The sequence below is a fragment of the Neomonachus schauinslandi genome, chromosome 8, assembly GCF_002201575.2.
Source record: "Neomonachus schauinslandi chromosome 8, ASM220157v2, whole genome shotgun sequence".
NCBI classification, from domain to species: Eukaryota; Metazoa; Chordata; class Mammalia; order Carnivora; family Phocidae; genus Neomonachus; species Neomonachus schauinslandi.
The window spans coordinates 113,870,344-113,886,863 of NC_058410.1; the positions used below are offsets into that span (position 1 = coordinate 113,870,344).

The 16,520-nt window shown below is 48.0% G+C and overlaps 1 protein-coding gene across 1 annotated transcript; it reads right to left on the bottom strand.

Annotated features, from left to right (window-relative positions):
- Nucleotides 1–573: 573 nt before the first annotated feature.
- On the bottom strand, nt 574–6,515 carry LHFPL5 (LHFPL tetraspan subfamily member 5). The gene is made up of 2 exons (XM_021684637.2): nt 6,104–6,515; nt 574–971 (listed from the first exon to the last, which is right to left on the bottom strand). Exons 1-2 carry the CDS (start codon nt 6,513–6,515, stop codon nt 574–576), a joined length of 810 nt encoding a protein of 269 aa, XP_021540312.2.
- Between the last annotated feature and the right edge of the window lie 10,005 nt (nt 6,516–16,520).

The following is a 16,520-nucleotide window of genomic DNA, read 5'->3' on the forward strand; positions in this document are numbered from 1 at the left end:
ATTTTGGGATTCACAGTGGTGTGAGACAGGACTTGCCCTATGACTAGGAGATAAAATTTATGCCCCGAGAAAGCCCCTTAACACAGGGGAAGAGCCTAATGACAGAAAGGAGCAGAAACTACCCTAGGAGGAAAAAAGGTCAATGAGAAACAGTCAGAAAAGGCTGAAGAGACGTCTGCCTGGGCTTTGGGTCAGCTACATCTGACTCTTAAAACTCAGGGATAGGATTTGGGCCAAAGGAAATTGAAACAGGATGGCATACAAAGAACCCCAAAGCTCTCTCCCCAACTCAAGGGAGCGCCCACCATCTGTACTCCAGGAGCTGTCACATCTGCCCCCAACCTGCCTTTCTCTCCTGCCCCAACAACTCAGCCCCTCTGCTAACCTGTTGTTCCTCTCTCCACCAAACAAACCCCCAGTGAACTTCCAGACCCAGCCTCAGTGCCACCTTCTATAGGAGGCCATCCCTAGCTCCCCAGGCTGGATCAGGGTTCTCTCCCCTGTAGACCCTGACAGGAGTGGGGGTTTGAGGGAGGCAGGAGGACACCCTTCTGTCACAGACAACCTCTGTCATTACCTCATCACCTGCTGGCTTGCAAAACCCCACTGGCCCTTGGCCTCTGGAATAAGGGCTGTGTCTAATTGGTCTTGATGTCCCCAACCCCTGGCCAGGGACCAATCCTCTGGGGACTGGCTGAGAGGAAGCCCCACCTCCCTGGGGGATGGCGAGTTACCTTTTCCATCTGCCTTGTAGTCATCAGGAAGGAGCTTGTCCTGCCGGTAGCCCAGCACAAAGGCCAGGAAGGAGAGGATGAGGGCGTCTCCGATGCTGAGGATGGCCAGCATGAAGGCCCAGCGGATGGTGCACTGACCCAGTGTGTACTTGCCCGTCTGCTCCCCACACATGCGCCGCACCTCACTTGAGTCCCAACCATCTGGGTAGACCAGGCAGCCAATCATCAGGCCTGTGGCTGAGGGGGTAGGAGGGGGTGCAGATGGTGTCAGGCTGGGTGTGCTCAGCCTTCTACCGCCCACCTTGCACTGCTTCCGTCTTGTCACCTCCCTTCTCTTTGTGTTAACAGCCTTGAGAGGTATGGGGCAGCTCCTACCAACATTCTTGTAGAACCCAGGGGAGAAAATTGAGGATCCAAGAGCTAAAGAGACTTGCTCTTGGTCAGGAGTAGAGGCAGAAAGTGGAGCTCCTCAGCCCAGGGAATATTCTGCCATAGCACCAAGTGGTCCTACCAGGCCCTCAGCCTTGCCCCTCTCTGGCTTCAAACCCCTCCAAAATCTGATCCCAGCCCAGAGAACTCATCATTTCTAAGATGTACAATTATTCATACTCCGTTATCTCTGAAATAAGTATAATAAGAAAGCTTCAGGCCATGGTTTGAGTAGAAGTATTTTTCCTGGGCGCCTGGGTGGCTCAGTTGGTTAAGTGTCTGACTCTTGATATCAGCTCAGGTCTTAATCTCAGGGTTGTGAGTTCAAGCCCTGCATTGGGCTACTTAAAAAAAAGAAAAAGTATTTTTCCTTTTTATAGCACATAGAATAATGCATGGCATGTCCTACAACTTGGAATCTTAGATTTAATGGATACACAAAGTTTTCCAGCCCCATCTCTGGCTGCTTCCTTCATGAACCTTTCATTCAAGCAAATAGATCTCTTCATCCTGACCCAGTACAGGTCAGTGCAGTTGCTCACACTTCCCTGAATTTAAGAACCCCTAATATTTATTTAAAATACTGATTTCCAGGCCAGGGTTGGGCTCAGGAATCCCTGTTTTTAAAAACATTCTTTCAGGTAATTCTCTCAATAGGAAAAGCTGGGAAACACTAGCACAGTCTGCCTGGATTTCAAGCCCAGCTCTTTGCTAACTAGCTGTGTGGCTCAGAGCAAGGCACTTAAGCTTCTTTGGCTTCAGTTTCCTCATCCATAAAGTGGGGATATGAACAGTCCCTACCTGTTTGGATTGAAGTGAGGTTCAAATGGGTTAATACTGGAAAAGTGCCTGGCACATACTTAGTACTTCATGAGTGTTAGCTACGATTAGCCAATCCTGTGCTTTTATTGACTTAGTATTTACAGCCAAAAATGTCATTTTCCCTACCTTCTCCTCACTTCTCCCATGCCCTCCCACCAATGACCACCCCACCTTCGCTGCACAGATAGGTGACATAATCCTGGAATGTGACCAAGGCGACCCCAAGGACAACCACTATGTAGGCAGGGAGTGCCTTCCATTATCTGTGCCACTTTCCCATTCCTCACCCTCCTTCCACAGGCCTGGAGGCTCTTTAGTTCCAAGGCTCTGGCCCACCCAGGAGCACCTGAGAAGCACCTCACAGGACCCAGTTACCTACCTTGGGCTCAGCTTGCACTTGCAAGGAAGGTCAGCAGATCAAACGAATGCATAGAAAGTATAAAGATCAGGATCCCACCTCCCCACCTAAATATATCAACTCTCCTTTCATTTTATACAGGACAAAATTATTTATATAGTTCTCTTATAGGTCACAAAATATTTCATGTACCATTTTTCTCTCGATCCCAACAACAGTTCTGTGAAGTAGGCCATGTATTGATATCCCATTTTACAGGTTAGAAAACTGAGGTCTCAGAGAAACCAAGTGAATTGCCCAGTCATCCAGCTACAGCAGAGCCAACACCTGGCTTCTGACTTTTTTGACCTCAAAGTTAATTCCCTCAACTCCCAGACACACCTCTCCAAAGAGCTGAATGTATTTAGTGCTGACATTTCAGACTTAGTGACAAAATGAGAAGTGTTTCAGGAAGATATTTAGGGGAGGGGAGCAGGAACCCTCCCAGAGCTTTTTGGTAAAACCTATGGCCTTCCCCAGTTGGTATAAGACCAGTACTTAGGTGCCTTAACCGTGGTGGGGGACGGGAACAGTTCAATGTAGAAAGGAGCTGCCCTTTTGGACTTTCCATTCTCCCCATCTCCTCCCCTTGGCCCCATTCTCCTTCCATAGCATCTCTGGAAAATAGCCCAGGGCCTCTAACCTGGAAACAGGTTGTTACTATGGGTGCCACGGCCCTCTGTGAGCACCTGACCCAGAGGCCTGGGCACAGTGGGGGTCACCCCCATTTGTAGTATCTCAAGACTCTAAGGGGAGTTTACTTACCCTTTCTGACTTCCAGTCTCTCATCTGTAAAACAAGGATAACAATGCCTGACTCATAGCAGAGTTATGAGGATTAAGTGTGGTCAGGTAGAGAAAACGCTCACTGCAGCATCTGGTTCATGGCAAGCAGCCAGTTACTGTCAGTTGTGGTTATTATTATTGGCACTGAAGCCAATGGAAGCAACCTCAGTGGATGTGGGTGTCATTAGAGGTGTTCACAAATGTTTCAGGTACATAGTAGGATTATACTTCCTAGCTCTCCTCTTTTCAAGTTAGACAAGGCCATAAGAGTTCCCTTAGAAAACAAAACATGAGTGGAGGGGCGCCTGGGTGGCTCAGTCGTTAAGCGTCTGCCTTCGGCTCAGGTCATGGTCCCAGGGTGCTGGGATCGAGCCCCACGTTGGGCTCCCTGCTCGGCGGGAAGCCTGCTTCTCCTTCTCCCACTCCCCCTGCTTGTGTTCCCTCTCTCGCTGTGTCTCTGTCAAATAAATAAATAAAATCTTTAAAAAAAATTAAAAAAAAAAGAAAACAAAACGTGAGTGGAAAAGTGTGCATTTCCAGACGAGAGCATTTAACTGCTAGGGAGAGACCTTTCAGAGCTCCCTTTCACTCTGCCATGATGACAGCCAGAGGACAGCTGATGCTCCATCAGCCAGGGTTCCAGGAGAGAACAGTGAGAGCCAAGCCCCCAACTGATCAATGAGCATGTACCACAAGCAAAAAATAAAGCTTTGCTTTAAGCCACTAAGATTTGGGAGTTATTTGTCACCGCACCCATCCTGACTGATAAAGTTGCCTTTGTGTTTTTCACATTAACTGAGCACCTACTATGTGTCAAGCACGTAGAAGGTGTTTTATATGCATTAGACATCCCATCCTCACCAGAACTTTGTGATAGGATGTCCTGTTGTCAGATGAGGTTACCAAGACTCAGAGAGACAAGCAACTTGCCCTACCTGTGTTTCTAGGAGCTGGAACCACACACAGCTTATACCTGGCATCCAGAAGCTCAATTAACATTGTTAAACTACCGCCCCACACTGCCCCCGTCATCAGTCCTCTTTCCTTTCTTCTGCTCCCCTCCCTGGTCTCAGGCTTCTTGGCAAGGTTAAACTAACTGGCTTAAGCATCTTCAAATGGATGCATGTCCCAGCTGCTGTCTGCAGAGCACATAGCCCTCTTCATCCCTCCCTTTGGCTCATCTTCCATTCCCCTACACTAAAGAATGGAACATGACACCACCTTCACTCTCCCCCAACATAAATGTTTCATAGGGTGGCATCTGGCCACCTCTGCTATCAGTGTCTCCAGCTCCATGACCTGGAGTCTAATTCAAATGGCCTGCTGATGCCTACCCCACCCAGGCCTTCCCAAGCACTGCCTGTTCACCAAATGGTACCTGTTGCCGGAGGCTGTGGGAGGGGACAGTGTGGAGAATGAGAGGAGTGGTTGTGTTTCCAGCATTCCATAGCTCTGATATGGAGGACCAGCTGGTAAGCATGCCAGGGTCCACTCTACTCCTCTTTGTCACAAAACTGCCAAATCTTCATTACCCCTCCTACTCCCCACTGCTCACCAAGATTTACCTCAGCCTTGCCCCAGCCTCTCCCTCAATGTATAGAAAGACGAGTAGGAGAGGGAGATGGTAGATGGATTGGGGAGGCAGCTCTGGAGCCAGGTGAGTGGCCTGAGTACAAGATTTTGAATCAAAGGTTCTGTCTATCACTACCTGTGCTAAAGACAAGTTACCCACTAAGAGCCTTATCTATAAAATAAGAGTAATATCTCCCTCGCTAGGTAGGGATAGGGCTCCTCCAGATGATATATGTGAAAGTACTTTGTAAGTCATTATACTTATGTAAATGTGTGGCTCACTAATGTCTTTGGAATACATCTAGTTTCTTGGGACCCACTTCCCCTCTCTGGACCTCAGTTCCCATCTGCAAGATGAGGGGGTTGAACAATTCGATCTCAAGCACATCCTAGATGTCTCCATCTCCCACTTCTAGGCATTTGTTCTTTCTCCTTTAAGGATCCACAGATCCCTGCCCTCACTCCTTCCTTCCCACCCCAGGTCATTGATTTGGAGTGCTGCTGGACAAGGCTTTAGAGAATAGGACCAGCTGGCTCAAGGACTGAGAGGCCTGCCTGGGCCAGGAGAAAGACAAAGGGACAGGGAAGGCCTTATTTCTGGGAACCATAAGTAGCCACCTACCCCACATAGTTTTAAAAGACCCTAGGCATAGGGGCGCCTGGGTGGCTCAGTTGGTTGAGCGACTGCCTTCGGCTCAGGTCATGATCCTGGAGTCCCTGGATCGAGTCCCGCATCGGGCTCCCTGCTCGGCGGGGAGCCTGCTTCTCCCTCTGACCCTCCCCCCTCTCATGTGCTCTCTCTCTCTCATTCTCTCTGTCTCAAATAAATAAATAAAATCTTTAAAAAAAAAAAAAAAAAAGACCCTAGGCACCACCCTACTCCTCCACCACAAAATATCACTCCCATTTATTGCCTCAAGTATGGAAACCTATAACTAGGGAACAAAGACTTTCACTCCACCTTGAAAGAGGGAACTTAAATGCAAGTTTCTATGGGAAAGGTCACAGCATAGCACTCCAATTCGATCTCAACGATCCTTTAGGTCTCAGCCATTCTAAAATTTTCTACTCCTAGAAGCTTCTGCAGAGTACTAAGTAGGGCTGGGCTAAAGGAGAACAGCTGAGGGACGCCTGGCTGGCTCAGTCGGTGAAGCGTGTAACTCTAGATCTTGGAGTTGTGAGTTCGGGCCCCATGTTGGGAGTAGAGATTACTTAAAAAATGAAATCTTTGAAAAAAAAAATAATGTAAAGGAGAGCGTCTGGGTAGGAGACCCAGAGCATCCACAGAGGGTGGAATGGTGCAGCTTCCCCTATGGCCTGGGGGGGTGGGGGTCCCTGCTTGTCCTCCCATTAATCTTGCTCACCTGCAGCCAGCTGCATCCATGCGCAGATCTTGTAGACCGTGGCCGTGTTGCAGACGAAGAAGAGGCTAAAGCAGATGATGGAGCCAATGATGAGGAACATGGCCAAGGCCACAAAAAACATGGCAGTCTTGAAGGCTCTAGAGGGAATGGAGGAGAAGTCCAGCGGGCCACCCTTGCAGATGAGTTCAGAGGACAGCACGTTGCCCACACAGTAGGAGAAAAGGCCAAAGTAGCCTGCCTGGGGTGTGTTAACACTGTCACCAATCCAGTAGGGCTGGATGAAGAGGGCCATGACCAGTACCGAGAAGCAGATGGTGAGCGTGCCCCACATCACACCCACAGCCCTCGAGTTGCGCACATAGTTGGTATGGTAGATCTTGGCTGCCTCCTGGGCAGGCAGCAACTTCACCATGGTGAGGATGTAGGCCCTGGGCTGGGATCCTGTGGGCTGTAAGCCAGATACTTTGCAGACAGAGGCCTAGGAGTGGGTCACTCCTTAGCCAGGTTTGGGGAGGAGGCTGAGGTAAGGGTACAAGGTGAGGGTCCCTCCAAGGTAGAAGAAAGAGGATTAGTAAATAAGACCAGTAACACAACCTTGGTTTCTTCAGGGAAAGCTTGTCCAGATGCCTTTGTCCGCTCTAGCCAGGCTGTCTCCGGTCTCCTGCCTCCTCTCCAGCCTGCCAGGGTCTCAGGCCTACTGGCACCGCCCTCCCCCCCCCCCCTTCCCGCTTAGAGCTCCCGAGAGCCCCCCCCCCTCGCCGCGGCCCGGCCCCCCCCTCCTCCCTTCTTCGAGAGCTCTGTTTCAGCACCGCGGCCAGCGCCTCGGGACTCCGGTCCGAAGGGGGAGTGGAAACCGAGACCGGCCGGGGGAGGTGCGGGGAGCGCCCGGCCCGCCCACCGCGCACTCCCGCCATAGGGAACTGAGACCCGTCTTCACCCTCCTGAGCGCGAGGCAGGGGGGACGACAAAAATTGGGAGGCTGGGCCTGAGACTGTCGCTGTCACATTCCTCCCGCTCAATACCTGCCTCAAAACCAAAACCTCCTCCTGAGCAGTCGTCCCCCCACCTCCAGCCTCAGCCTCAGCCTCACCCCCACCCTCACCCCCACCCCCATCCCCACCCCCTCCCCATCCAACCCCTCCCTGGCTCCTTAGTCGCCCTCTCAGAACCCCCAACCCCCTGGAGTCCAGCAAAACCTTTTCTTTTCTTTCTTTTTTTTTTTTTTTTAAGATTTTATTTATTTATTTGACAGAGAGAGACACAGTGAGAGAGGGAACACAAGCAGGGGGAGTGGGAGAGGGAGAAGCAGACTTCCCGCCGAGCAGGGAGCCCGATGCGAGGCAAAACCTTTTCTGATTGTGTCTTCCGGTCACCGGCTTCTCGTCTCTGTGGTTTCTCTCATTCCACAATTACTAAGAGCGTATTATGTCCTAAGCCCTATGTTGGAGGATATCTTCCCTAAGCAATTCCCTACCACAGAGATAAAAATGACAGGGCCCCTGCCCTCAAAGACAGTGAGATATTTACATGTATGTATGTATACTGGCAATGCAGACTGATAGTGTGATAACAAACACTACAAAGTACCGCAAAGGAAGCTCCCAGACCTTACACATGTTTTTGTTCAATACAGTATCTTTCTCCTGTTTATATGTTTTTGTTGCATATTTCTTTTTTAACACTCTTTTTCAAAATATATATTTCTCCTGACTGCATAGGTAGATACATGTTTGATGTAGAAAGGACAATTCAGGAAAGTTACATAAAAGAATATAAATCACTCATAACCCCAACATTGGGAGCTCAGGAGAGCCAAGATCATCTTAAAAACACAGACTTTGGCTTTAGACCGATCTGGATTGCATTAGCCACTTACTACCTATGTGACCATCCATGGAGTTAACCTACCCAAGCCTCAGTCTCTTCATCTATAAAATGGGGAGGATAGTATCTATCACAGGGTCTCCTGGGTAGCTCAGTCGGTGGTTGAGTATCTGACTCTTGGTTTCAGTTCAGTCCTGAGATCAAGCCCCATGTGGAGCTCCACACTCAGTGGCGAGTCTGCTTGTCCCTCTCCCTCTGCTCCTCTCTTTCCCTAAAATAAATAAAATCTTTTAAAAAATAGTATCTATCACATAAGGGTTAGTAAAATAATATATGTATTGGCCTCAAGGCCTCACATATAAAAGTACTCAAAATGTTTATTTGGTGTATTTCCCTCCTTCTGTATATACTGCTTTACACAGTTGGACAATTTAGTATCCAATATTTTTCACTTAGTATTACACCACTAATATTTTCTCATATTACTATTTTTTCAAAAACCTGATTTTAATGCTTATATATTGATACAGAGTATGTAATCATTTAATCATTTAATTATTTAATCATTTCCCTTTTTTTTAGGGTATTTTAGCTGTTTCTGGTTTTTCACTACTAAAAAACCCCAAAAATGGGCGCCTGGGTGGCTCAGTCGTTAAGCGTCTGCCTTCAGCTCGGGTCATGATCCCAGAGTCCTGGGATCGAGTCCCACATCGGGCTCCCTGCTCGGCGGGGGGCCTGCTTCTCCCTCTCCCACTCCCCCTGCTTGTGTTCCCTCTCTCGCTGTGTCTCTCTCTCTCAAACAAATAAATAAAATCTTTAAAAAAAAAAAAAAAAAAACCCAAAACCCTGTCTTCTTTTTTTTTTTTCCAAAACCCTGTCTTGAACATATCTGTGCCATTACCTACATTTCCTCTTTCTCTTAAATCTCTTTAGTTTTGTGACTAGTCTTCCCATCAGACTGGAGGGTCATTGAGGGCACAGGCTGTGTCTCCACCATCGGACTGGCAGCTTCCCTAGAGCAGGGACCGTGTCTTTCCCCACTCAGAGAAGGCCAGAGGCTGGGGCCATATTTGGCCTGCCCAGCACAACTTTTCCTGCCTCTGAGAGCAGCCTCTCCTGCTTCCTGAGGCTCTGGTGAGACAGCCAATCACAGGGCTTGCAGATTCTAGAGACAAGGATGGGTGGGTGACCCAAACTAGGCCATCTGTCTTTCCCTGGAGAATCTGAATTGGTGGTTAGACTGACAAAAGGAAAACAGCTATTGCTTAGTCAGGTCTTGGCAACATCCTTTTTTTTTTTTTTTTTAAAGATTTTATTTATTTTTGACAGAGAGAGAGAGTGTACAAGCAGGGGAAGAAGCAGGCAGAGGGAGAGGGAGAAGCAGATTCCCCACCAAGCAGGGAGCCCGATGCGGGGCTCGATCCCAGGACCCTGGGATCATGACCTGAGCCGAAGGCAGACGCCCAACCATCTGAGCCACCCAGGCGCCCCAATCTGGGCAACATCCTTAACAAACGATCCATGAGCTCCTATTGTGGGAGCTTCAGAGCCACCCCGATTCCCACTCCAAGACAGGTTACCCTGTTCCTTCCTCAGCTCTGTGACCCACCCAATATCCTTCTATTTCCTTCTCTTTTTATTTCATTAGCCAGGGTAGGTTTTGGCTGTTGGCATCAAAGAGCCCTAACTGATCCAAGTATTGGCACCAGAAAGATGGCTTCAGGCCCAGGCTTTAGGCAAAAGTTTCTGAGATTCCTGTTTATGGTCAGTATTGAGAAAACAGCATCCCACAGCACACAGAGGAGAAATAGCTAATAAAATTATCAGCTGTGAACACCAGAGATCATGTGTCCTCTGAGGGTCAAGTTCTGGGAGCTAAGTGGCTTTGGTCAAAACAGATTTGAAGGGAATAAAGAAGGGGCTCCTGGCTGGCTCAGTCCATAGAGCATGTGACTCTTGGTCAAGGGGTTGTGAGTTCAAGCCCCATGCTGGGTATACAGATTACTTAAAAATAAAATCTTAAAAAAAAAAAAAAGAAAGTCAAGACCTTTATGTGCTATAGCTCAAAGAATCTTTTAAGGTCTGTTGCTACAAGGCATAGGACCATTAAAATAAGAGTCAGGGGGTGTGAGAGTACAGAACTGCAAGGCGTGAAATCCATCCTATGTTCCTCAGGAACTGGTCAAATCCTCACCTGGGCCCCCTGACCCTTGAACTAAAGGTTAATGTACTAGGAAGAACTAAGTGAAAGTCCTTGGCTCCCTCTTACTCCCCAAATAATAAATCAAAAACAGTTTTATGTCCCAGGAGAACTGTAGAAATGAGTCACTATCAGTGACTCAAAAGATGCAGGCAGGGGTGGGGGGGGACTCCTATCTCTAGTGGGCATCTGTCACATTGTTTATTTTTGGTTTTGGCCTACCAGCATCTTAACCCCCTTCCTATGTGGGGGTGATACCCTGCTGTTTGAGTCCTGGGAGACAGTGGAGCCTCTTCTCCCACTCCAGAGAGAGTTCTGATGGTGTGCTGGCCAGATGGCAGTGGCCTGCTGGGGCATGACAGGCTCACGCTGGACAGCCCTGGGGACAGCGAGGAAGGGAAATCTTCCTGGAAGGTAGAACTTCTACTGCTATAATTATCTACCCCCAAAGAACCATATCCTAATGCCCAGAACCTGTGAAATTTACCTTATTTAGAAAAAGGTTCTTTGCAGGTATAATTATATTAAGGATTTTGAGACAACGAGGTCCTACTAGATTATCTAGGCTGGCCCTAATTCCAATGACAAGTGTCCTTCTAAGAGACACACAGAGGTGACATAGCCATTGAGGTAGAGACTAGAATGACGTGGTTTCAGCCAAGGAAACTGGCAACCACCAGAAGCTAGAAGAGGCATGGAACGGATTCTCCCCTAGGGCTTCTGTAAAAAGCACAGCCCTGCTGACACCTTGATTTCAACTTTCGGCCTCCAGAATTGTAAGAGAACAAATTTCTGTTGTTTCAAGCCACCAAGTGTGTAGCCATTTGTTATGGCAGTTTCAGAGAGTATACCACCTCTCCTGTAAAGAGAGAGACTCAGCGGGGAGTCTGCTTGAAGAGTCTCTGCCTCTGCGCCTCCCCCAACTCTCTCTCTCTTTCTCTCTCAATTAAAGAAATAAATCTTCAAAAATATTTTTTAAAAAGTCAAAACCAAAAAAGACAAAAAACAAAAAACAAAAAATCAGCAAAGCCAAGTGCTGGTGAGGATGTGGAAAGCAATTAGAACATTTTTACTTTGCTGGTAGGAATGCATATTGGTTCAGCCCCTTTGGAAAACAGTCTGACATATTTTGGAAATTAAAAAAACATTTGCCATGAGACTCAGCCATCTCACTCTTATTTGTCCCAGAGAAATGAAAACTTGCACACACACAGAAACCTACACATGAGTATTTACAACAGCTTTATTTTCTCTCTCTTTTTAAAGATTTATTTTATTTATTTGAGAGAGAGAAAGCGAGCATAGCAGGGAGGGGCAGAGGGAGAGAGAGAATCCCAAGCAGACTCCCTGCTGGGCGTGGAACCCTATGCAACACTTGATCCCGCGACCCCGAGATCATGACCTGAGCCAAAATCAAGAGTCCAGTGCTCAACTGGATGAGCCACCCAGGTGCCCCTTTTTTGTTTTGTTTTTTTAAGTAGGCTCCACACCCAGTGTGGAGCCCAACACAGAGCTTGAACTCAAGACCCTGAGATCAAGACCTGAGCTGAGATAAAAAATCAGATGCTTAAACCACTGAGCCATCCAGGCGCCCCTATGTATAACAGCTTTATTGATAATTGCCCAAAACTTTTCAGAAATAATCCAACTGTCCTTCAGCCTGGGAATGGATAAACACACTGTGGTTCCATTCACACAACAGACTACTAGTCAGCAATATAAATGAACTCCGTAAACCTGCCACAGCATGCGTGAATCTCAAATGCATTATGCTAGGAAGCCATGCCAAAAAAAAAAAAAAAAAAATTAAGTACATACTGTGTGATTTCATCTCTATTACATTATGGAAAAGGCAAAACTATAGAAAATAAAGCATATTTGCCTTTGCCAGCATGGCTCTGGCAGTCCAAGGAAATTTTTTAGGACAATGGAAGTGTTCTGTATCTTGGTTGTGGTGGTGGTGGTGACATGATGTATGCATTTGTCAAAACTCATAGAACTGTACACTGTAAAGGGTGAATTTTTCTGCGTTGATTATAATGTAATATTTTAAAAGAGATTACTAGTGTTGGTAGGGTGCCGAATCCTGACAAACCAGTGGGGGAGAGAGTGCTAATACACAGAGTGAGCAGAAGGAGTGCACGTAGAGCTCAGGATCATGACCTGAGCAGAAGGCAGACGCTTAACCGACTGAGCCACCCAGATGCTCCCATAAGACTTTTTTTTTTAAGATTTTATTTATTTATTTGAGAGAAAGAGCCAGAGAGCACAAGCAGGGGGAGCAGCAGAGGGAGAGGGAGAAGCAGACTCCCCGCTGAGCAGGGAGCCCAACTCAGGGCTCGATCCCAGGACCCCAGGATCACAACCCGAGCTGAAGGCAGCCCCTTAAGCGACTGAGCCACCATGGAGCCCCAAGAGACTTTTAACGATAGAGAACAAATTGAGGGTTGATGGAGGGAGGTGGCTGGGGGATGGGCTAGATGGGTGATGGGTATTAAGGAGGGCACTTTTTGTGATGAGCACTGGGTGTTGTACGTAAGTGATGAATCACTGAATTCTATTCCAGAAACCAATATTGCACTGTATGTTAACTGAGTAAAATTTAAATTAAATTAAATAAAAAATAAAATCTTAAAAAAAAGGAACATGGACTGGCAGATAGAGGATGAAAATCATGAGTATTATTTACAGCCACGTGGCGTCTGCAAAAAGGACTCTACTATCTACCCAGATTTTCTTCCTTGCTGTGTCACGTATATATTTATATCTCTTACCAACAATCTTTTCTTTCTTCTTTGACGGTCACAAACTTTACAATTTAGTCCCGAAATTTCAAAATATCGAGACGTGATCATGACCAAACTAAAAGAGGGGTGACATCACACAGACATGCAGGACATAACGCTGGGGCAGTGGCTGGTGAGACCCCGGGGCGACCTCCCTAGCCACCTCCTAGGTCGGACACAGGAGAGTTGCAACGTTTGAAGGGAGCACTGGCAAGGGGTGGGGGTTATAAATATGGAAGAAAAAAAAAAAAGGAGTTCACATGGTTGTTGGCCAGACAAAGGGAGGGACTGTACTAAGAGAACAGATCACAAACTCAGCAGGACCAGAAAGATGAGATGGAACCAGAGATATGCTCATAGCAGCCACTGAGGGCCCAGATCATAGAGCCCCCTGCGTCTGCTTCCTTGAAGCCACCTAAGTTCCCTCCATTCTCCATCCCACCTTGGTCAGGAGAGAGGGATGGTGAGAGGAACCCTAGAGGCTGAGTATGGAATTAAAGAGATTGCCAACCTGACAGTCACTGCATGCCTCACTTCCTACCCTCACCTAAACATGATGGAGATTGGATAGCCCGAGAAAATTTGGAAGTCACAATTGTCACACACCCCAATTGTAACTTGAATCTACTTCTTGGGATTATCTGTGGGCTAGGCAGCCACCAGTGGGATGGAGGGGGTATCCATTGTTCTGGTTTGCCCAGAACCCTTCCCCTCTCTTTGGTAACAAAAACCCACTCTCTGTTTGGAGGATTGTCCCTCCCCATTTCATGAGGACCAGGTGGGGCTGTCCACCTTAGGGCTCTCCCCAGTGCAGATCATGCGTAGGGGGTTGGAGGACACAAGCTAAGTCTCTCAATGGGGAATTTGAATCTTTTTTTTTTAAAGATTTTTTATTTATTTATTTGAGACAGAGAGAATGAGAGACAGAGAGCATGAGAGGGAGAAGGGTCAGAGGGAGAAGCAGACTCCCTGCCGAGCAGGGAGCCCGATGCGGGACTCGATCCCGGGACTCCAGGATCATGACCTGAGCCGAAGGCAGTCGCTTAACCAACTGAGCCACCCAGGCGCCCCGGGAATTTGAATCTTGAGTGGATTGCACATCTGCTCCCTGCTCTGACCCCAGAGTTGTCGCACATCTGACCTTGATCCAGAGCTCTGAGCCCCTTCACAGAATTGAGTTGTCTGTGCTTGTGGCTTAAGCAAAGGGGATGTGTTACAGGAATACAGGGGAGTTTCAGGCCCCACAGGGGCAGGGATGCAGCCAGCCATGGAAATCCATCAGAAGTCAAGGTATGGCTGCCACCGCTTCTTCCTGAATGGCTGATCCATTCATCCACCCCTCTGCAGACCAGCTTTCTCCATTTCTTCATCAGCACATCAGAAAACTGCCTTCCTGGCCTTCACTAGTTTCATGTTCCAGATCAGCTTGAAGGCGAGCTATTGGATGCAAGTCTACATCCCAGGAGAGGCGCTTGGGTCAGGTGTCCATCCCTTGTCCAGTCCACTATGGTGGAGAGCAAAGACGGGCTCATTTATTAGCATGGCTGCTAGAGACCCATCCTTGTGTGTCTGGGGAGATCTTGAAGAACATAGAGCAGGTGACACCCAAGAGAAATTGGCCACATTTTTAGGTCTACAGCCACTGTGCCCCAACCCCACTCACCAGGAGGCATGACACCACCTCAACCCTCACCATCCATGTGGTAGGACTTGACCAGGGGGAATTCTCCTTTTTAAAAACATTGAGGTGTGGTATCTACATTACATACAGTAGAATACTCAAGTGAATCACTAGATGGATTTTTACATATGTGTTACCAACAACCCAAATCAAGATTTAGAACAGTTCTAACATTCCAGAAGTCTTCCTCCTGCCCCCTTCCTGTCAACTGCCCTCCCCAGGGGTAGACCTGCAGACTCTCATCACCGAAGGATAGTTTTGCTTTTTTTTTTTTTTTTTTAGATTTTATTTATTTATGTGACAGAGAGAAGCAGACTCCCCATTGAGCAGGGAGCCCAATGCAGGACTGGAGCCCGATGCGGGACTCATGATCCCAGCTGGGATCATGACCTGAATAGACGCTTAACCAACTGAGCCACCCAGGCGCCCAGTTTTGCCTTTTCTTGAACCACATGTAAATGTAATACACAGTCTGTATGTTTTGTCCATGGCTTTCCTCACTCAACATTATGCCCCTGAAGTTAATCCATTGCATGTGGGGTTCCTTTCTGAAGGGGACAAACCCAAAGCATAACACTCTTTAGATGGGGAAAGGGGTGGTTAAACCTTCTTAGGTTTTGGTACATAAAGCATCTAATTGGAGCACCTGGGTGGCTCCGTCAGTTAAGTGTCCAACTCTTGATCTCAGCTCAGGTTTTGATCTCAGGGTCGTAAGTTCCGGGCCTGTGTGGCGCTCCACACTGGGCGCGGAGGCTCCTTAAAAAAAATCTAATTTTTGCTTATGTTTTGGAAGCACTAACATTGGTCAAAGTTCTCTTTGCTATACTCTTCCTTTAAAAGGGAAAAACCCACTCTTTCTCCTCTGGGAAGCTGACTGTGACCAGTTGGGGACAGGACTGATGCATTTTTCACAGCTCCCTTCACAGACAGAAATAGCTCCTCCAGTTCCTTCCCCAGCCTCTCGGCCTTGAACCTGTGAGAAGGAAAGCGTAATTACCCTCCCTGTGGCTCAGCTCACAGGGGTATGGGTGGGTAGCGAAGAAGGGGCCAGAATGAGCTCATGGGGGAGAAGTGGTTTTAAACACTGAGATCCACAATATAAGAGAAAACAGTGTTTCTTTAATCAGTGGTATTTCTGTGTCTGGAATTGATGGGTTTCTCCCATTTTGAGGGTCTCCTGGCTGGTTCTCGAGCTGCTCCCCTATATTCCACCCTCTCGTGGTGTAAGGGGGACAGGAGGGGGCTGATATTACATGGGCGGAGCACCTACTACCCGCCAGGCACTCCCACATACATTGTTGAATCCTGACCTTACAGAGAAGGAGCCATCATCTTCCTTGGGTAGATGAGGTAACGGAGGCTCAGACTGCTTACAAATTAAAATGACTTGCCCAGGGCCACATAGCTTGTGAGTACTGAGTTTGGGAGCCAAGTCTGTCTGGATCAAAGCTTTGCTCTCAGCAACCCAATCTGGGGCCTGCGCAGTGGAGCGGTCTTCCACGCCCTGGAATGGGGTGGGGCGGGGGGCTCCTTGGCCACAATGACCAGTCCTCCAGGGAAAGCCGCTCTGGTCCCACACCTGAGCACACTCTGGCAGCTGCGCCCTTCCCAGCCTCCAGCCCAGGGCCACCTGAAGCTCACCAGACCTCCTCGTTCTCAGCCAGGACTGACTACTGTTCACGCTCACATGTGGCCTTGGGTAGTGGACGGGGTGAGTGGAAGCCTTCACTGAAGGGGTGAGTCTTTAATTCTGGGATTGCAGATATTAAGGGAAGTGCAAAGGAAACAGGAAAGAATCGTTTGAGGAAGACTGTCCTAAGGGCCCCTGAGATCACTCATGGAGGCAGCCCCCTGGTTGAGGGCAGGAGGGAAGTACACCCAGAGTGAGATATATGTGTGTTAAGATATATCCAACATATTCATTCC